The 23,279-nt window shown below is 40.8% G+C and overlaps 1 protein-coding gene across 1 annotated transcript in view; it reads left to right on the top strand.

Moving 5' to 3' along the window:
- LOC126249022 (uncharacterized) overlaps positions 1-23,279 on the top strand; it is a 907,745-nt gene that overhangs the window by 635,797 nt on the left and 248,669 nt on the right. Inside the window, exon 28 of the mRNA XM_049950624.1 lies at positions 10,234-10,476. Within this exon, the coding sequence (XP_049806581.1) occupies positions 10,234-10,476 (243 nt within the window). The remainder of the gene's footprint in view (positions 1-10,233; positions 10,477-23,279) is intronic.

The raw sequence follows: 23,279 nt of genomic DNA, 5'->3' as shown, positions 1-23,279 counted from the left end.
ACAGGAGTGTTAGTCATGCTGAATGGATACCAATGATATCAGTATAACCCGAAGGGGTATTTACTAAAAGGATACATTTGGGATCATTATTCACAGCAAGTTACAGGTAGGCTTCTGACAAGCCTATTTTGAAAAAAATATTGGCCCACAGAAAGCCCTGCTAAGAGTTCTTCCTGCCAGACTATAGCATAGGTATCAATTAGAGACTGTCAATATACGTACTTCCTAAAATAACTACAGAGCCAAAGGTTGCTGTTAGGTTTTACAGCAGTTACCAATGAAGTAGACCATTCACTAGAAGAGACAAATGTGGTAACACCCAAAGACTTCAGTCAATCTAGTTCTAATTTGACTTGCTCCCATAAAGCTATGGGATTGGGGGGGAGGAGGGGGGGATGAAAAAAAAAGGGAACATGCCATCAGTTTCAATGTGATGTGAACCCTGAAATCGGAAGCGCACCCTAAACCTTCTGAAAAAAAGGAGAAATATTCCAGGCAGAGAGCATGCAGTTGTTGCTATGGAACTTGAACTGATACCACATGCACTTCATCAATAATAGAGAATCCAAAAATTTTGAAGGCATCTAACCTAAATAACTTTTCAATTTTGGCTTTATCGACTACTAGAAAGGTCAAAGGCCAAACAACTGCTTTATAAACTATGGGAGTAGAAAATTGTCCCAGTGTGGGTATTTATTGTTTGTTGTTACTCACCAACTGATGAGAGAAAGCGGACAATGCTGGTGATCCGAGATCCACCTAGGTTTGAGAATTCAACAAAGTCACTGCTGCACCTATGTCTACTTGCATTTTTAACGTCTTGTCCACAACACATACTTCTATATAGAGTTTGTCTGGGGCTACCATCATTTGGGAACCACTATTCACATCCATGTTCAAATCTGATGAAGGAGGTTGAGAGTTACACACAGATCCAATATGTACCCTTTTCTTCCAGTGGTTGCACATCGGCCAGTGCTTTGGGCACGTGGCCCACTCATGTTGAATAAAACAATGAGGACACAGTAGGAGAGGAGCACATGGCCACTACTGTGACACGGACTGCTATTGCTGCTTAGCATTGTGCTGCCCCATGCAGCACGGAGACCAAGGTTGCATGGCTGTGACATCATTTTCCCTGCATAAGCTAACTAATGGCAGTTGAGAAGGAGAAGAAGCAATGACAGCTGCTTCACACCAAACTTCTATCTGACTTCCTGCTGCCCTAGATACTTAGAGTATTGGGCAATGTTCAAAACCTCTGTGAGACAGGGATTTTCACATTTTAAAGCATGTTCACAAAGTTTCCCATCAGGGGCCAGGTGTAGTATTGTAGCAACATGAACCACCGAATCAGCATATGAGTCCTGGTGAGTTTCAGTAACAAACTGACAGTGACTGCTTAGCCCATGAAGTTCCACTGCCCAAGCTCTGTACAACTATTGCGGCCACTTTTGAGAATGGTAGAACTTGACTCGAACAACAATAGCATGAGTACATTTGCAGTGATATGTAGAGAGCGACTGACTCATTTCATCAAAAGAGAGACTGGCAGGTTCCTGGCAAGTAGCTAGATGAAACAAAAGGTGATAAAAATGGGGATAAATATATGACAGAAAGAAATCTGTAGACATGTTGGGGTGAGCGATTCCACAATCTTAAAATGTTGCTCAAGGTGTATATCATATGCATCCCAGTCTTCTGCAGAATCATCATATGGAGAAAATGTTGGGTGTTGCATCAAAGGTGGTGAGCCCTGGTGCATCAACTATGTTGCCAAATTATATAGTGCCACAAAAAGAGTCCACTGCTGCTTGGTGAGAGCTCATTGCTGTTCAACAAGAGATTGACATATTGGCACACTCGTTGCCAAAATATTCTAACGTTGTAGAAACAGTTTCAGAATTCCCACCAATGAACTGTTATTCCACTTCCGTTTGAAAGGATACACAAATACACTGAATGCGACAGGAATCAGAACAATCACTATATAATACATTAAAGCACAGTCTAATAGTTGTGCATACAATAGCCATGTAAACATTAGTTTGGCTGAGGGCCCAGTGTGCCAGCTTATATAAGTCACTTTTGTACATGGCACAGTGCTTGCTGCACCATCTGTGCTGATGTGAAGCGACTTCAGGCTGTCTGTGGAGGCACACTGTGTTTGATTATGTGTGCTCTATAAGGTTTCAACACTATGGTGCTGAGCAGAGTAACGAAGGAAATTAACCTCCAGCCATACTTTCTTTATATAGGTGCACCATAAACACAAGTACATAAAATGAAAACATATTTACACACTTTGTAAGCAGTGTAATGCTAAAGAACAAAATTAATAATTTACTTGAATGTTTGTTAAATAACGCTGTCAGAATAAAGTTACTTTGATTATTGATTGACTTTTCATGAGGATCTGATTCTCTTAGTGTAGTATGAAACAGAAAAATTTAGATATCTTTTAACTTGAATAAATTATGAAATGGTTTTTCAAGATAAAACTAATTTCTGGCAGTCTTTGTTAAGAAAATTAAACAGTTTTCTCTTTATAATTATTATGCTAAGATCATTTTTAGGGTTGAGACCAGGAACCTATACACTGTAAATTACAGGTGATGACTGAAAAGTAATGCCTCCACCTTTGTAACTCTTCAACAGTTGGCAGCATTGGTATGTGGCAGGTACTGGCCTGTTCTGTAGCCTCTTCTCTACAGATAGGTCAATGCGACTTAAGCAACATGCAGTCATTGAATTCTTGACAGCAGGTGTCGCCCCAAAGGAGATTCATCAGAGAATGGACAAACAAAGAGTTGGGCATCCTGTGACAGCAACCACCGAGCTTCACAAGGAAAATGTTGACAGATTGATTCAGGATGATCGTCGTATCACTCAGAGAGAAATTGCAATCACAATCAGCATTTCACAAGAACATGTGGGTCACATTATTGCTTTGCTTGGCTATTGGAAGACGTGTGCATGATGGGTACCCTGGATGCTGACCCCTGAAATGAAAGCACACAGACTTGAATTTTGCCAGGAACTCCCCTTGCATTATGAGAATGAAGGTGATGCCTTCCTCCATTCAGTTGTGACAGGAGACAAAATGCGGGTGCACCATTACAACCCGGAGATGAAATGTCTGTCTACGGAATATCGACACAAAGACTCGCCCCGGAAGAAGAGATTCAAGATGCAGCCCTCAGCTGGAAAAATCATAGCCACAGTGTTCTGGGATGCATATGGTGTTATCCATATCTATTTCCTTGATCGTGGAACAACAACAAATTCAGAGCATTACATCACAATGCTGTGAACTGTGAAACTATGGCTAACAAGGTTCCGAAAGGAAAAGGGAAATGTTTTCCTGCAGCATGACAATGCCAAACCACACACTTCATGTGCCACCACAGCAGAACTTCAGAGACTGAATCTCACCACAGTACGACATCTTCCATACAGTCCAGTTTTAGCACTGTCTGACTTCCATCTGTTCCCGATAATGAGAGATGATCTTCGGGGACATCATTATGCTTCTGACGAAGACATTGAGAGTACTGTGAGACTGTGGTTGTGGAAACAGAGTGTTGACTTCTTGTGTGGTGGCTTCAGAAAACTTGTTCATCGTTGGCAGAAATGTATCCAGTTGGCTGGTGATTATATGGAAAAGTGAATATTGGTAACTAAAGATCACATTCTAAGGATTATTTCTGCATTTGATTTATTAAAATATTCCCATCCAAACCCAATTAATGCAGGTGGAGGCATTACTTTTCATTCAACCCTCGTACCACATAAAATCTCTGTAAGACAACTAGTCCTCTATTCACTAAATAATATGTCCATTCTTATATGTTAAGTATCCTGTCTGTTACTAATAAGGTGCATCTACACATAGTCATTGTTTACTTTAGGCATCTGAGATCTTTGCTTGCAGGAAAATGAATGATATCTTTGCTTAACAGATTATGTTTGGATTATAAACAGAAAAATTGTGTGTAAAGCACATGCGGCAACTGACCTGGATAAGTTCATGATGTGTTTCTGTGCCACAGTTATGTGGGTGATATACACAGTGTAATTAAAAAAATGAAGCACCCAGAAGGGAAGAAGAAAATGAAATGAAACTTCAAAGGTTGAGAGAGTATGACATTATTGCAGTGATTACAAAATCAAGTCAAATTTAGAAAGAACTCAGCAGTATCAGCCCAGTTATCAGAATGATTTCACACCCCCTCTGGCCTGGATGAATGCAGTGAATCATTTGGTAACTGTGTCATAAAACCATTGTATCCTCTCCTGAGGATCAAATGCCCACAACTGTTTCATTATGCACTGACCAGCCATAACATTATGAGCACTGACTTACTATTGATATAAACCCACCCAGGTGATAGCAGTGTCATCTGGCGAGGAATGACTGCTAGTGTCACACACACACACACACACACACACACACACACACACACACACACATGGTGTGTGTAATATCAGTGAGCATGCTATCTGTGTGTAGAATGGGGAAGGCATGCAGTCTATCTGAGTTTGACCGAGGGCAGATGGTGATGGCCCAGCACCACAGCATGAGCATTTCAGAAACTGCACGACTTGTTGTTTTTTTGAGGAGTGCTGTGGTGAGCGTGTTCAACACATAGCAAAACAGAGGCGAAGCCTCATCCAGACATCGTGGGGTTGGGCGACCACCCCTCATTACAGATGTCAGACATTGTAGGCTGGGCAGACTGGTAAAACAGGACAGGCGGTGAGCTGTGCCGGAAATAACATCATACTTTAATGCTGGGCAGAGTACATGTGTGTCTGAACACACAGTGCACTGAACACTCCTAACGATGGGCCTCCACAGCCAGTGACCCATGCATGTGACAATGTTAACACCATGACATTGGAAACTATGATGTAAATTGGAACATAACCGTCAACACTGGATGTTGGCACAGTGAAAATGTGTTGCATGGTCTAATGAATCCCAATACTGTCTTCATCATACTGATGGGAGGGCGCAAATCCATCATCCTCTAGGGGAACAGCTCCTTGACAGGATAGAGCCAAGGTGGCAGTGGCTCCATTATGCTTTGGGGAACAATGACATGGGCATCCGTGGGTTCAGTGGAGCTCGTGCAATGCACCATGATGACCTAGGACTATCATACATTGGTTGCAGACTGTGTAGATCCTTTCATGATCATCATGTTTCTCGATGGCAGTGGCATTTTTCAGCAAAATAATGTGCCAAAGACCAGGAGTGTTATAGAGTGATTTGAGGGACACAATGATGAGTTCCAATTGACGATTGATGTGCTGCCCCCCCCCCCCCCCCCAAACTTGCCAGATCTGAACCCAATTGAACATTTCTGTGATGTAAATGAACATGGCATCAGAGCTCGTCGCTCCCCTGCCTGGAATTTGTGGGAATTAGGTGGCTTGTGTGTGTGTGCAGATGTGGTGCCAACTCCCTCCAGTGACCTACCAAGGCCACATTGCTTCCATGCCATGATGCATTGCCACTGTTATCTGTGCCAATGTAGGATGTACTGGCTATTATGTAGGTGATCATAATGTTCTGGCTGATCAGTGTAACTGGTCCTTGATATTCTGGATACTGGCACTGGAATGGAGTTGACATCTGAGCTGGTCCTCCTCGCATTCTATCGAGATCAGATCTTGGGATCTTGCTGGCCACAAGAGTACCTCAACATCGTGCAGACAAATGACACAGACATGTGCCATGTGTGGATGAGCATTGTTCAGTTGAAAAATGGCACCACGATACTGTTGCATGAGGGATAACATGTGAGGAAGCGGGATGACTGTGATGTACCACTGTGCTGTCAGTTCCATCAACCACTACCAGTCACGACCTGAAACTGTACCTGATGGATCCCCACACCATGATGTCAGGAGTAAAATAGTTGTCCCTCTCCAAAACATTGGAAAAATGCGAGCTCTCTCCAGGTAGCTGCCACACTCGCCATTCGTGGTCATCGTGGGTAGTGCAGAACTCTGAGTCATCACTGAACACAATGCAATGCCATTCATCTGTGCTTCCTGGTCACGGCACCAGTCCAGACACCACCATTTGTGTTTTGTGGTCTTGACAGCAACCCACACGGGGGACAGTCATGCATAAAGGCTGTTAGGGGCACGAAAGTTAGTCTCCAGTGACTCGTGGATGAGACTGGAACTGTTCAGAATAGCAAAGCAAAAGCAGAAATCCTTAAATTTGTTTTCAAATTTTTCTTTACAAAGGAAAACCCAGGAGTATTGCCCCCAACTAAAGTCTGGCATCCCTGAAAAGGTGAGTGAAATAGTGTCAGTGGCACTGAGAAACAGCTGAAATTGTTAAAATTGAACAAAGCCCCAGGGCCCGGTGGAATCTCTATTAGATTCTGTACCCAATTCGCACCCAAGTTAGCACCTCTGTTAACTATAATCTACTGTAGATATCTTTCACAGCCATATGTTGTAGAATCTTAAAACACATTCTGATCTCAAACATAATGAGGTCCATGCCAACCAGCACAGGTTTCAAAAACACAGATCATGTGAAATCCAACTCGCACTTTTCTCATGTGAGATCCTGAGAGCCATTGATCAGTGCAGTCAGGTACATGCAGTATTTTTTGATTTTTGAAAAGCATTTGACTCAGTACCACACCTGTGCTTGTTATCAAACAGTCACACATACTATCATAAGGGGTATCAGATGAAATTTGTGATGGGATTGAGGATTTCTTGGAAGGGAGGACACAGCACGTTATCTTGGATAAATAGTCTTCTACAGATGTAGAAGTGACTTCAGGTGTACTCCAGGGAAGTGTGTTGTGTCCCTTGCTGTTCATGTTGTATATTAATGATCTTGTGGACAATATTAATAATAATCTCAGAATTTCCACAAATTATGCAGTTATCTACAATTAAGTACAGAGTGAGCAAAGCTGTACATATATTCAGTAAGATATTGGTAAGACTTCAGAGTGGTCCAGTGATTGGCAGCTTGCTTTAAATTTCAAGATTGAAAAATTGTACACTTTACAAAATGAAAAAAAGACACATAGTGTCCTATGAATATAGTATTAGTGAGTCACAGTTGGAATCTGTAAACTCGTACAACGTGAAGTGGAATGATTACATAGGCTCAGACATGGGTAAAGCAGATAGCAGACTTCAGATTATTGGTAGAATACTAGGTAAATGCAATTAGTCTACAAAGGAGATTGCGTGCAAATTACTCATGCAGCCCATCGTAGTACACTCCTGGAAATGGAAAAAAGAACACATTGACACTGGTGTGTCAGACCCACCATACTTGCTCCGGACACTGCGAGAGGGCTGTACAAGCAATGATCACACGCACGGCACAGCGGACACACCAGGAACCGCGGTGTTGGCCGTCGAATGGCGCTAGCTGCGCAGCATTTGTGCACCGCCGCCGTCAGTGTCAGCCAGTTTGCCGTGGCATACGGAGCTCCATCGCAGTCTTTAACACTGGTAGCATGCCGCGACAGCGTGGACGTGAACCGTATGTGCAGTTGACGGACTTTGAGCGAGGGCGTATAGTGGGCATGCGGGAGGCCGGGGGGACGTACCGCCGAATTGCTCAACACGTGGGGCGTGAGGTCTCCACAGTACATCGATGTTGTCGCCAGTGGTCGGCGGAAGGTGCACGTGCCCATTGACCTGGGACCGGACCACAGCGACGCACGGATGCACGCCAAGACCGTAGGATCCTACGCAGTGCCGTAGGGGACCGCACCGCCACTTCCCAGCAAATTAGGGACACTGTTGCTCCTGGGGTATCGGCGAGGACAATTCGCAACCGTCTCCATGAAGCTGGGCTACGGTCCCGCACACCATTAGGCCGTCTTCCGCTCACGCCCCAACATCTTGCAGCCCGCCTCCAGTGGTGTCGCGACAGGCGTGAATGGAGGGACGAATGGAGACGTGTCATCTTCAGCGATGAGAGTCGCTTCTGCCTTGGTGCCAATGATGGTCGTATGCGTGTTTGGCGCCGTGCAGGTGAGCGCCACAATCAGGACTGCATACGACCGAGGCACACAGGGCCAACACCCGGCATCATGGTATGGGGAGCGATCTCCTACACTGGCCGTACACCACTGGTGATCGTCGAGGGGACACTGAATAGTGCACGGTACATCCAAACCGTCATCGAACCCATCGTTCTACCATTCCTAGACCAGCTAGGGAACTTGCTGTTCCAACAGGACAATGCACGTCCGCATGTATCCCGTGCCACCCAACGTGCTCTAGAAGGTGTAAGTCAACTACCCTGGCCAGCAAGATCTCCGGATCTGTCCCCCATTGAGCATGTTTGGGACTGGATGAAGCGTCGTCTCACGCGGTCTACATGTCCGGCACGAACGCTGGTCCATCTGAGGCGCCAGGTGGAAATGGCATGGCAAGCCGTTCCACAGGACTACATCCAGCATCTCTACGATCGTCTCCATGGGAGAATAGCAGCCTGCATTGCTGCGAAAGGTGGATATACACTGTACTAGTGCCGACATTGTGCATGCTCTGTTGCCTGTGTCTATGTGCCTGTGGTTCTGTCAGTGTGATCATGTGATGTATCTGACCCCAGGAATGTGTCAATAAAGTTTCCCCTTCCTGGGACAATGAATTCACAGTGTTCTATTTTTCAATTTCCAGGAGTGTATATAGCTCAAGTGTTTGGGACACCTACCAAATGACACTAGTGTGGGATATTAAACGTATACAGAGAAGGGCAGCATGAATGGTCACAGGTTTGTTTGTCCCATGGGAAAGTGTCACTGTGATGCTGAAAAAAGTGAACTCACAAACTCTTGTCCTGAGAAAGTATGCTAACAAAGTTTTAAGTACCCGTTTTAAATGACGACTCTAGAAATGTACTACAATCCTCTGCATATTACTCCCAAAGGGGTCTTGAGGACAGTATTAAATTAATTAAGAAATGCACAGAGACATTTGAACAATCATTTTTCCCATGGTCCATACATGAGTGGAATGGGAGAAATCCCCTCCGCCATGTACTTCACAGTGGTTTGCAGAATATAGATGTAGATGTTGATGTAATTCCCCAGTCCAGATATCATTAGTATCCAACCAATTCTGTGGGATGAGGCAGAATGTTACAGGGAATCAATGGCAATCCTCCCTTGTGGTCATCAGATGTGGTTGAATAGACCTCTGACAATGAGTATACTTTCCATCACATTCCCATGCAGTCCAATCCACTGTCACATCTGAATGCCCCAAAAATCTGCATATTGCACAGTTCGACCAGCCAGCCGCATAGAGACTCACAATGAGGCTCCTTTCAAGCACTGTCTAGTGCTGGAAATTTTGTCTCACATGAATATACAGGATCTCTGTATTTACACAGTGATCATTCAACATCCAATGCTGTCCATGCCCCATATGTAGAATATCAGTCCTAGTAGCAACAGTAAACCTTAACAACAGTAATACACGCTAGTAGATGTTCTACTTGTCACAGAGAACTGAAAATATAATCATGTACATGCCTACTGCTGGTGTGTACATGTACAAAGCTTCATTTAAATCTGACCATTTATATTGAGTGCTTCAGTTTTTGGTCAGCCAGTGAATATGTGAATCCTCCCAGGAATGCAAAAGAAGGAAAAGATTGACAAAATGATGATCAAGCATGACAAATAGAAGTGTATACAACTCTTTCACTTTTTTATGTTATCAGTTGTTAAACGTTAGAATATTTTTCTACAGTATTAAAGTCATCCACACAGTGTATAAAGTAGCACTAACTTCAGAATTATTCTTACATAGTTCAGGAGTGGAGGCATGCTACTGACGAATATAATACTATATTAAGACAAATGTAGCCATCTGATGATGGGCACGAGGGCCCAAAACTGGTAATGGCTATAAAATAATACCTTTTTAAAAGTGTTTCTGGCTTCTAGGATGCTTCATCAATGACCACTCATCAAATAACAGCCATAGAGTTCAACAAGTTCCATCATTGATAAAACAACAGTGCTTGATGCTATTTTTAATATCATAAAACTAATATGACACTGTTGTTATGTGATGATAATGTATGCCAGTGACTTCTGAATGAAGGAGCCATATTGTCAGTGCTTGTGGTCTAACCAGTATGATATTATTACATTATAATTTTTATTTCTGTGCTGTCAGTGAGTAATTAGTTGTAATTAATATTTCTTTCTTGTCCAGAAGATGATTGGGCAGTTGAGAAAAGTAGGAGAAGCAACACAGAGGAACATATTAATGTCACTGAAGACAACATATTGGAAGAGGAGTTTCAGGAGGAATTAAACAATAGTGACGAGTATATTGAGGAAGACTTGAGTAATTATGAAATGAACTATTCAAGCTCTGGTGCAGAATCACACTCAAATTCAGGGAAGAGACCAGCAAAAAAGCACATCAAGGAATTGAGAGGTGCAAAACATGCAGGTTTGTATAATGAAATGGTAATTATATATGTTTGTATTGAAATTAGAGAACATTTGCAGCAGTCTTCCATATTTAATATATACATCTCTGAAAAAAATTACATTTTTTTTATAATAGAGTGCATATCCATGTGAGAGTAAGTTGTCTGAGGTCAGTGCACCTATAATTTGTGGTAGATCACTTGAACATTTATCTTCATTTTTTCATGATTCTATGATCACTGTGCAACTTCATTTTCTCAGTTTCAAATAAAAACTTGGAAATTAGAAAACAGAGAAAGTGAAGACAGCAGCTCAATAAATGAGCAAAAGTTTCTGTGTTGTCATGTTTAAACATGTAGGTTATATGTTTTGAAGATAACAGAGCAAACTGAAGAAAGAAGACATTTTAGAAACTTAGTAAATACGCCAAAGAGTCTCTCAGGACCACAGGTTGAAAGAGATGTAATGAATTAGCATTAAATAGACACTAAAACTTTACGATAACAGACTAGATTTGAAAGCCAGAGATGTGGGAGCATTGCTGTGCTGAGACAGTAGGCACTGTATTACAGTTATGGGGAAGAGAAATTCTGAAAAGTAGTACCAGAAGAAGCAGTAATAGATACAGCACGGGTTATGGGTTCAGGTATTCAAAAACAAAAGAAAATTAAATATGACACAAAAAATGAAAAGTGATAAACATGAAAAAGTGGAAGAGATTACAGGGTAGACATCTGAAAAGTACTGTACGAAAGGCAAACAAAGCTGTAGAAGAGTTGGTGGAAACAAGAAGAAGGAATTGAGAAAGTAGTTGGTGATAACTAGTAGATACCTCATCTGTTAATACTTTAAGGAAATATCACTTGCTCTGATGTGATTATCTTATTTCCTTCTGTTGATTGATTCTTCCATAACTTCATGGCAGAGAAACTTCTTAATTATTGTAATGTAATCAACCATTGGAGATATGGTATATCTGAAGTGAAAAGTACAATGCCAACAGTAAAGTGTAACGTAATTTCCTTATGTTGCCAGAGAAGGTGTTTTATTTATTTAATTATGAATATGTTCTTTTATGATAAATAATGAACTTGTTTAAGATTTTAAATGCTAAAACACACACACACACACACACACACACACACACACACACACACACACACACACCTCATCTTGTTTAAGATGTTAAATCTTAAACAAGTCCATTATTTATCATAAAAGAACATTTTCATAATTAAATAAATAAAACACATTTTCTGGCAACATAATGAATTTACCTTACTCTTTACTGTTGGCATCATACTTTTTGATTATTTTATTACATATTCGTGTAGTACATAAAGAAATATGAATGTTTTAGTTGGACCACTTTTTCTGCTTCTTGATAGATGGCTCTGTAATAGTCACAAATGTATAAGTACGTGGTATCACATAACATTCTGCCAGTGTGGATGGTATTTGCTTCATGATACATTACCCGTGTTGAAATAGACCGTTTACCAATTGTGGAAAAGGTCGATATCGTGTTGATGTATGGCTATTGTGATCAAAATGCTCAACGGGCGTGTGCTATTTTTCTTGGATGACATCATCCCAAGTGTCCGGACCGTTCGCCGGATAGTTACGTTATTTTAGGAAACAGGAAGTGTTCAGCCACATGTGAAATGTCAACCATGACCTGCAACAAATGATGTTGCCCAAGTAGGCGTTTTAGCTGCTGTCGCGGTTAATCCACACATCAGTAGCAGACAAATTGCGCGAGAATCGGGAATCTCAAAAATGTTGGTGTTGAGAATGCTACATCAACATCGATTGCACCCGTACCATATTTCTATACACCAGGAATTGCATGGCAACGACTTTGAATGTCATGTACAGTTCTGCCACTGGGCACAAGGGGAATTACGGGATGATGACAGATTATTTTGCACGCGTTCTATTTAGCGACGAAGCATCATTCACCAACAGCGGTAACGTAAACCATCGTAATATGCACTATTGGGCAACAGAAAATCCATGATGGCTGCGACAAGCGGAACATCAGCGACCTTGGTGGGCTAATGTATGGTGCGGCATTATGGGAGGAAGGATAATTGGCCCCCATTTTATCGATGGCAACCTAAATGGTGCAATGTATGCTGATTTCCTACATAATTTTCTATGAATGTTACTACAAGATGTTTCACTGCATGACAGAATGATGATGTACTTCCAACATGATGGATGCCTGGCACATAGCTCACGTGTGGTTGAAGTGGTATTGAATAGCATATTTCATGACAGGTGGATTTGTCGTTGAAGCACCATACCATGGCCCACACATTCACCAGATCTGACATCCCCGGATTTCTTTCTTGGGGAAAGTTGAAGGATATTTGCTATCGTGATCCACCAACAATGCCTGACAACATGTGTCAGCGCATTGTCAATGCATGTGCGAACATTACGGAAGGCGAACTACTCGGTATTACACTATGGGAGACATTCTCCTGCACTTGCGTGGGACCTGTGGTAGTAATTGAAGATCTGCTGATATCTGCGAGTCACTTGCATCGCTTCATGCTTGATGTCTTCCCCGACAACGATGTCAGCTTTCAGCGGTAAAATTTGCTTGATATAAATTGTATGGAACCCATCTGTGTCACTATTGGGCACTATTACAGTATACCCTAATCAACAGTCCATTATTTACATGAATCTCGTGACCTGTACATAGACACCTAATGCTACATACCTCCACAAACCTACCAATTAACTGTTGGATTGCTGATACATGGAATCATTGGTGTATTTCATTCCAAAGATGGACAAACAAACTATTAAGCAAGTGGTCATGATGTTTTGGCTCATCAGTGTATGTTCATGGATTTCCAGAAGGCGTTTGACATGGTGCCCCACTGCAGATAGATAATTAAGGTCTAAATGTACACATGGGGTTCCAAAACATGTGAATGGCTTCTTAAGTAACAGAACTAGTACACTGTCCTTTATGGTCAGTGTTCATCATTGAAAAATTTATTGTCAGGAGTATCCAGGTAAGTCTGCTAGAGCCACTCTTATCCTCTATGTATCTAAATGTGGTGATGACCCTGTGGTGTACAGGATGATGATGTCATTGAGTGACTGCAGGAGGATACGAGGTGACTTGTACAAAATTTCTAGTTGGGGGGGAAATGGCAACTTGCCCTCAATGTAGAAAAATTTAAGTTAATACAGATGAGTAGGAAAAACAATCTGATGATGTTTGAATGCAACGTTGGTAGTGTGCTGCTTGACAAATTCACGTTTACTGAATATCAAGGTGTAACATTGCAAAGTGACATGAAATAGAATGAGCACTCGAGGGCGGTAGTAGGGAAGTGAATGGTTGACTTCAGTTCATTGGTAGAAGTTTAGGGAAGTGTGGCTCATCTGTAAAGGAGACTGCGTATAGAACACTCACGTGACCCATACTTGAGTACTGCTCGAGTGTTTGGGATCTCCAGCAGGTCAGATTAAAGGAAGACACTGAAGCAATTCAGAGGAAACCTGCCAGACTTGTTACTGGCAGATTATATCAACACACAAGTATTACATAGATGCTTTGTGAACTCAAATTGGAATCCATAGAATGAAGACAATGTTTTTGTGAAACACTTTTGAGAAATATGAAATAAAGAAGTAAAAACTCCAACAGGCAAGATTGCTGATTGTAATTTTATAAAAAAAAATAAGAAAATTATAATTAGCAATCTTTGCTGTTAAAGTTGGTACTTCTGTATTTCATATTACTTTAGATCACCCCCATACTCGCATGATGTCGACCGTCTATGAACCAGTTACTGCAGAAAGGCAACATGTACACATTTCCTACTTTTACAGTACAGACAAAAAACTGAATAAAACCAGTTTGATTCAGATTGTCTCTTAGCACGTATTTCTTGTTTCTTGATGGGGATATACTTGCTTATTATATATGCGTAAAAGTCAAGTATGACATAAGTCGAAAGAGGAGAATGACTTTGTTGGTGTTGGACAAATTCCCTTTCTGTAGTACATGGGATTTTAAAATTAGTTTTAGGATTCAGTTAATTGTTTTAAAATAGAATTTACATAGCCAGACTCATGTTATTGTGCATATAGATTTCCTTTTTGTGGTAAACAATGCATTGAATTTCTCATAACCAAAATAAAAAAAAAAAAAGAAATTTATAAATTTTGGATTAGTTATCTTTCTGCAGTAAGGATTCATATATTATTGAAAAAGATGAGAGAACCTGCATTTGAAGCTGACTGCAGAACAATTCTACTGCTCCTGATGTATGTTCTGCCTAAGGGCCATGAAGATAACATAAGATAAATTAGGACTTGTGTGGAGGCATACAGACATTCGTTTTTTCCTCACACTGTTTGAAAGTGGAACAGGAAAGGAAAGGACTAGTAGTGGTACAAAGTACACTCCACCATGCACCATATGGTGACTTGTGAACTAATTATGTAGGTGTAGACAGATTCTTATTCCCCTCATTCCCTAAGAACTAACTCCAAGAAGCAATGAAAGTGTCTCAATTTCAGACATACGTCTGTGATGTGTAGTGGTCAGGCAGCTTGCAAGGAGTTGAATGGTTACTGTTTTCACAGCTCATCTGAGTATCAATATGAGCAAAGCAAGCAATATCAGTGTTGTGTTTTGAGGATAAGTAACACTTTCAATCTCAACACAACAATGGGTGAATTTTCCCTTGTGTTTAGCTCCACGGGCAGTAGGAGATCGTTGGCAGAGTCATTGGAAAGTGGTGATAGTGTGAATGATTGTATGGGTTGGTCATAACAATTTGACTTTGAAAAGAAAGAAAGAAGAGATCTATGAGGTGGCAAGCAAAGAGGGTATAATAGAATTACATTAAAACTTGCATAATGGTGCTCTTGCTGAAGTAAAAAAGTGCACTGCCTCTTGACTTTGTGCTAGCTGCTCTGGAAGACACTCGCTGTGGAGCAGGTAATGCTGTATCTTATTGGAAGAAGGAAAGAAGGATTAGGTTTAACCTCCCATTGACAATGATGTCATTAGAGACTGAGCACAATCTCAGATTAGGCAATCAAGGGGCAGGAAATTTGTTATGCCCTTTCAAAGGAACCATCCTGGCATTTGCCTTAAGCAATTTAGAGAAATCATGGAAAACCTAAAACTGGATGGCTGCACAGTGACTTAGAGCATAGCCCTCCTGAATGCAAGCCCAATGTGCTAACTGCTGTGCCACTTTGCTTGATTAGTGGTAGAGAAGAAAATCTAGGAACTGAAGGTGACTAAGTCTGTGCTGTACACTGAGTCAAAGCAGGCAGAAGTATCTTCAGCTCCTTATGTTTAGAGCATCTCTTGCAGTGGTACTCAAGAAAAACATAGAATTAACAACTGCACCATTTCAGACATAAACTGCACTGCAATTGCACTTGTGAAAGAACAGATGTAAATGAGGCTTTTACTGACACTGAAGCAGAAAAAAAGTGAATTTTTGAGGGTAGTGTAGAAGTTCCTCATATCATTTTTCATAAATTCTCATTGTATTTATGTTATTGAATATGCTTATTTGGAAAGTTAAAAGATAATTTTTGGTGTTTGTTTGGTCTTCCTGAGCAGATTTTATTGACTTTTTGTTAAGTTTTTCACTGTTCTTTCATAGTGACAGTGTAGTTTTTTCATTCTCATTTACTAGGAGCAATGCATCATTTACATAACACCTATCATATTCAGGAAAAGACTTGTGGTTCATAACATATACTTGCATAATGTAAATGATCTACTGAATAGGATGGTCGGTAACACCAGCATGTTTCTTGCAGAGAAGAGATTAGTGCTTCCAGATTGAATTTTCACTCTGGAGCGGAATGTGTGCCAATTTGAAATTTTCTGGCAGGTTAAAACTGTTTGCAGGACTGGGACATGACCCTGGGACCCATGCCTTTTGTGGGCAAGTGCTCTACCTACCAAGGTGACTTGTGACCTGCCTTGACAGTTTTGCTTCCACTAGTACCTCTTCTCCTACCTTCCAAACTTCACAGAAGTTCTCCTGCATACCTTGTAGGAAGGAAAGATACTGCAGAGAAATAGCATAGCTACAGCCTTGAGGAAACTTTTGTTCTGGTAGGAAGTTTCAAATTGGTGCACACTTCACTGGAAACAGTTGCCTAGACTGTGATAAGCTATTTCCCTACAATATCCTTTCTTGCAGGAGTGCTACTCCCACAAATTAGACAGGAGAACTTCTGTGGAGTTTGGAAGGTAGGAAACAAGGTGTTGGCAGAAGTAAAGTTGTGAATGCAGGTTATGAATAATTCTTAGATAGCTCAGTCAGCAGAGCACTCGCTTGCAAAAGGCAAACTTCCTAGGTTTGCATCCTGGTCTTGCACGCAGTTTTAATCTACCAGGAAGTTTCAAATTACTGCTTAACTCCAACAACATGCTATGAATACATTTTCTGACATGGAACTCATACAAAAACAAATGTTTATTGTTGCAAGGTAGCTAGTCAGTGAAGTTGACCATTTTAAGTTCTTGGGACTACAGGTAAGCCAAAAGCTTTCCAGGAAGTATCATGTTCAAGAAATTATGCCAAAACTGAGCTGCTCCAATCTTCACTATAAGAATGACCTCCACTGTTGTTGACTCTGAAATGTGAGGGCTCATTTATTTTGCTTACTTTCACTGTATTACCTCATATGATTTTATATTGTCACATCACTACCACAATCATGTCTAAATCTAAAAGCAGGGTCTTCAGTGAAGTAGAACACACAGCACTGAAAGTGTGTTTATTGTCAACACAAACATATAGACAGAATAGAACTGTCTTCTGGATGGAGAGTAGTGCTATTTATACAAACATTGTATATTCCAGAATTTGCAAATATTACAAACATAAGAAATTTAGAGAATGTTTTAGAACTGATGTATAGTAAATAACAATTTTTTGTCAATGATCAGATTCAGACTATTGCCATGCAACACACCAGCCAGCGATGCTAGCCACCATTCCACATTGCATGCAGCACAGATATCAGCACCTTTCCCTCTCCTCACTGTTTCATTCTCCATGGAGCTGACTACAATCTCCTAGATCTAGATCTTGTCAGTAGTCTTCTGTATGGCAGTGTTGGGAGCTCCTCACATTTTAGAACTGATGTATAGTAAATAACAATTTTTTGTCAATGATCAGATTCAAACTATTGCCACGCAACACACCAGCCAGCGATGCTAGCCACTATTCCTCATTGCATGCAGCACAGATATCAGCACCTTTCCCTCTCCTCACTGTTTCATACATTCTCCATGGAGCTGACTACAATCTCCTAGATCTAGAGCTTGTTAGTAGTCCTCTGTATGGCAGTGTTGGGAGATCCTCTCATTCAGATCATATTGTCACACCCTCTACACGATGGTAAGCATTGAAAGTAGCCCCTCACATCGAAACATCAGGATCATCAAACAGTCTTCAGTTTTCTTGAATGAGCAGCCCTTACTGTTGATCTGTGTCTGTGGACTGCAGTACATAAGTTTCTGGCAGAGTATTCATCAAAACAATTTTGCATTATTTCTCTACTGTTCCATCCTTGAACAGTCTATGGGAGAAACAAACAATTAAATCTTTCTGTGAGCTCTGATACTCTTATTTTATTTCAGTGATCATTACTCCCTATGTAGCTCAGTATTAACAGAATATTTTCACATACAAAGGAGAAAGTTGATGATTGAATTCTTGTTAAAAGTGCTGACTATAATGAATAATGTCTTTTTTTAATGATTGCCACCCCAACTTGTGTATCATATCCATAACACTCGCTCCTCAATTTTGTGGTAATATAGAATGAGCTGCTCTTCTTTTGACTTTTTCGATTTCCTCCATCAATCCTATCTGGTAAGGACCCCATTCTGCCCAGCAACATCCTAGCAGAGGATGGACAAGTGTAATATGGGCACTCTCTTTAGTTGATGTTATACATCTTCTAAGTGTTTTGCCAATAAAATTCAGTCTTTGGTTTGCCTTACCCTCAGCATTATCTGTGTGATCATTACAATGCAAGTTGTTTGTAATTCTAATCTCCAGGTATTTGACAACCCTTAGGTTTGTGTGTGTCATAGTGTAACTGTCATGTAATGGAATCCTTTTACTACTCATGTTGATGACCTCATACTTTTCATTATTTGGGATCAACTGCAACTTTTCACACCATAAAGATATCTAGTCTAAAATATTTTGCAATTGTTTTGATCTTATGATGCCTTTATTAGATGAAAACTGACAGTACCATCTGAAAACAATCTAAGAGGGCTTCTAAGATGGCCTCCAAAATCATTTATGTGGCTGAGGAGCAGCAAAGGGGCTTTAACACTTCTTTGGGGAATGCTAGGTGTCCCTTCTGTTTTTCTCTAACTTTCCATCAGTTACTACGAACTTTGACATTTCTGATAGAAAATAATGAAACCAGTTGTACAGTTGAGATGATACTCCATAGGCCTGCAATTTGATTAGAAGCTGCTTGTAAGGGACAATATCAAAAGCCTTCGGAAAATCTAGAAATATGGAAAAAATTTCATTACGTGAAGCAGTTGGCAAAAGATAAGGAAGCATGGTGGTGGAATGAAGAGGTGCAGAAGGTTGTCAAGGAAAAGAAAGACACTAAGAGGAAGTGGGATATGTCTGGAAGTGCGGAGGATGGGCAAGCATACAAAAGTGCAAAGAAGGAGGCAAAACAAGCCGTGGCTAAAGCTGAATCAGTAAGGGAGGCATACGAACAACTACAGAAAAATCAGGATATGAGACAACTGATACAGATAGGCAAATCAAGAGATAAAGCTTCTAAGGATCTAACAGCAATAAAACAAATGAAAGATGAAACAGGAATAATTCTGCATGACCATGGAAAAATAATCCAAAGGTGGTTGAATTATTTTGAGAAATTGCTGAATGAAGAAAATGTAAGAGTGTAAACAGAGGAAGGAGGGGCAAATGAAGGATTAATTATGGATATAAGTAAAGATGAAGTTGAACGAGCAGTTGAAAAGATGAAAAATGGGAAGGCAGTTGGCCCAGACCAGATCCCCATTGAGGTATGGAAGTGTCTCGGCGAAAGGGGAATTGAGCTTCTTTGGGATTTAGTGAAGAAGATTTGGTGACAGGAGGAGATGCCAGACGAGTGGAGAACTAGTGTACTGATCCCAATATTTAAGGGGAAAGGTGATGTGCAGGACTGCAGTAACTATACAGGTATTAAACTGATGGCACACACAATGAAAATTTGGGAAAGAGTTACAGAAGCAAGACTACGCAAGGAGACTGTGGTGTGTGAAGAACAGTTTGGGTTCGTGCCTGGAAGAGGAATGACTGATTCAATGCATGCTTTAAGGCGGATAGCGGAGAGACACAGGGAGCTACAAGCCGATCTACATATGGCTTTCATTGATTTGGAGAAAGCATATGAAGAGTCCCAAGGGACGAAATATGGAGAAGCATGAGAGAACAGTGCATGCCAGAGAAGTATGTGAGGTTAGTGAAGGAAATGTACAGAGGAGCAGTGACACAGGTGAGAAGTAGTGTGGGCATGACAAAGGAGTTTCCAGTAAAAGTAGGTTTACATCAAGGGTCTGCGCTTAGTCCCTACCTCTTTGACCTGATTATGGATGTGCTGGTGAAAGATGTGTAGAAGGAAGTGCCGTGGAGTACGATGTTTGCGGATGATGTGGTTCTTTGTGAACAGAGCATTGACAGACTTGAGGAAAAGCTGGAGGATTGGAGGAAGGCACTAGAAGAAAGAGAGATGAAAATTTGCTGGACAAAGTCTTTTGGTGTAGGGACATAATCCTCAATTACTTCTACATCTACGTATATACTCTGCTAGCCACCAAGCGGTGTGTGGCGGAGGGCACAATTCGCGCCAAAGTCATATTTCCCCCATCTGTTCTACTCATGGATCGCGCGAGGGAAAAACGACTGTCTGAACACCTCAGTATGAGTTCTAATTTCCCTTATCTTTGAATGGTGATCATTGCGCGAGTTGAAAGTTGGTGGTAATAATATATTCTCTACATCCTCAGCAAAGATCGGGTTTTGGAATTTAGTGAGCAGCCCCTTCCGTTTAGTGCACCGTCTATCTGCAAGCGTGTCCCACTTCAAACTTTCTATGAGATTTGTAATGCTCTCGCAATGGCTGAATGAATCAGTCACGAATCTTGCCACACTTCTTTGGACCTTCTCAATCTCTTGAATCATACCCAACTGGTAAGGGTCCCATACAGACGAACAGTACTCCAAGACTGGACAGACTAACATATTGTAAGCTATTTCCTTTGTTGAAGGACTGCATCACTTCAGGTTCTACCAATAAACTACAATCTAGAGTTTGCCTTACCAGTAACTTGTGTAATCGGATCATTCCATTTGAGATCATTTTGAATAGTCACACCCAGATACCTGACGGATGTTACCGCATCCAAAGTCTGGGCATTTATTTTGTACTCGTACATTAATGGGGATTTTCGACTTGTTATACACAGTAGGTTACGCTCACTAATATTGCGAGATAACTGCCAGTCATTACACAATACCTTTATTTTCTGTAAATCCTCATTGATTTGTTCACAACTTTCGTGTGATACTACTTTCCTGTAGACTATAGCATCATTGGAAAACAGTCTAATGCCACTGTCAGTACCATCAACCAGATTGTTTATGTAAATCGTAAAAAGCAGCAGACCCATTATGCTACCCTGAGGCACACCTGAAGTTACGCTTGCTACTGTTGAAGTCACCCTGTTCAGAATAACATACTGCTCCCTGTCTGTTAGAAAACTTTCTATCCAACTGCATACGTCATTGGATAGACCATAAGCGTGCACTTTTTGGAACAAGCAACAGTGCAGAACTGAGTCGAATGCCTTTCGAAAGTCGAGAAATATGGCATCAACCTGGGAGCCGGTATCTGGAGACTATTGTATATCATGCACAAAGAGGGCCAGCTGTGTCTCGCATGACCGCTGTTTCCTAAAACCATGCTGGTTTCTGCAGATGAGCTTCTCAGAGTCTAGAAAGGTCATTATGTCTGAACACAAAATATGTTCCATGATTCTACAACAAATCGACGTCAGTGAAATTGGCCGGTAATTATGTGCATCCGATTTTCTACCCTTTTTATAGATTGCTATGACCTGGGCCTTCTTACAGTCCCATGGAACTTTCCACTGTTCCAATGATCTCTGGTCGATGATGGATAAGAATGGTGCTATAATTGTAGCATAGTCAACATACAATCTTACGGGGATACCGTCTGGGCCAGATGCCTTCCTGGCATATAAGGATCTTAACTGTTTTACAATCCCAGATACACTAAACACTATGTCAGCCATCCTTGCATTTGTTTGATAATTGAAAGGGGGATGGTGCTGCTGTCCTCTACTGTAAATGAGTTTTTGAAAGCTAGATTTAGAATTTTGGCCTTCTGTTTATCATCATCCATTATATTACCCATACTGTCAGTAAGAGAAGGTATTGAATTATTTGTAGCATTCATAGATTGCACGTATGACTTTTTTTTTTTTTTTAAGAATCTACAGATAAAATATTGCTTTCAAATTCATTAAAAGAATCTCTCATTGCCCTTCTGACAGCTGCTTTCATTACACGTAAATTCTGTTTGTCAGCGGGGCAGTGACTACATTTAAAACAACTGTGCAAAATTCTCTGCTTTCTCAGCAACTTTCTAATATGTTTGTTGTACCAAGGTGGATCCTTTCCCTCTCCTATATTTTTGCTAGGCACATACTTCTCTAGCACACAGTGGACAATACCTTTAAGTTCCAACCAAAGATGCTCAATATCTTTGTGTCCCGTGGTGAATGCTTGGAGATGACTATGAAGATGTTCATTAATGACACTTTTATTTTCTCGAACAAGAAAACTCTACACTGTTTCTTCGGTTGTTTTTATTTAATTTAATTTAATTTATTTATTTATTTATTTTTGCAACTTCCACTGACATAGAAGCCACAATGACATTATGGTCGCTAGTACCTTCTTCTAGCTTAACTTCCTCAAAAAGGTCAGGTCTGTTTGTCGCCAAGATATCTAATATGTTCCCATCATGAGTTGGTTTTCTAACCAATTGCTCAAGGTTGTATGTTGAGAGCACTCCTAGAATAACTTCACATGAATCTTTGCTTCTGCCCCCTGTAATAAACATGTAATTTTCCCAGTCAATGGATGCCAGATTAAAGTCTCCACCTATAACTAATGGATAATTTGGATATTTACTTCCTATGTACTCAAGACTTTCCCTGAAATGTTCCGCGACATTTGTTGCAAATGCTGGTGGTCTATAAAAACATTCTAATAGAATGGTCAGTCCTTGTCTGATTGACAGCATAATCCAGACTATTTCACAGTTCGACCCAGTATTGATCTCAACTGCATTTAAACAGCTTTTAACTGCAATGAACACACCACCTCCCATAGCATGAGACCTATCCTTCCTAAACATTGTCCAATCCGAGTTCAAAATTTCACTGCTTTTTATGCCTGATTTCAACCAGCTTTCGGTACCTAATACAGTATTGGCATTGCTACTGTTTATTACGGAGGGTAACTCAGGGATATTGCTACAGACACTTTGACAATGTACTAACATGAGATTAAGCATATTTAAATCCTTTGGAATGACCTGTTTAGGTTAACTAACAATTTTTGCAGCTGGCACACCCACATCAGTGACACGAACTCGTTATTTTTCAGGCCAACGGTTTGTTTCCCATGGGGAGGAACCTAATCTAAAAAACCTTCATGTGCATGCATCACG

The sequence above is a fragment of the Schistocerca nitens genome, chromosome 3 (genome assembly GCF_023898315.1).
Source record: "Schistocerca nitens isolate TAMUIC-IGC-003100 chromosome 3, iqSchNite1.1, whole genome shotgun sequence".
Taxonomy (NCBI): domain Eukaryota; kingdom Metazoa; phylum Arthropoda; class Insecta; order Orthoptera; family Acrididae; genus Schistocerca; species Schistocerca nitens.
The sequence above is the reverse complement of the archived record's forward strand: the minus strand, read 5'-3'. Positions and strand labels throughout refer to the sequence as shown.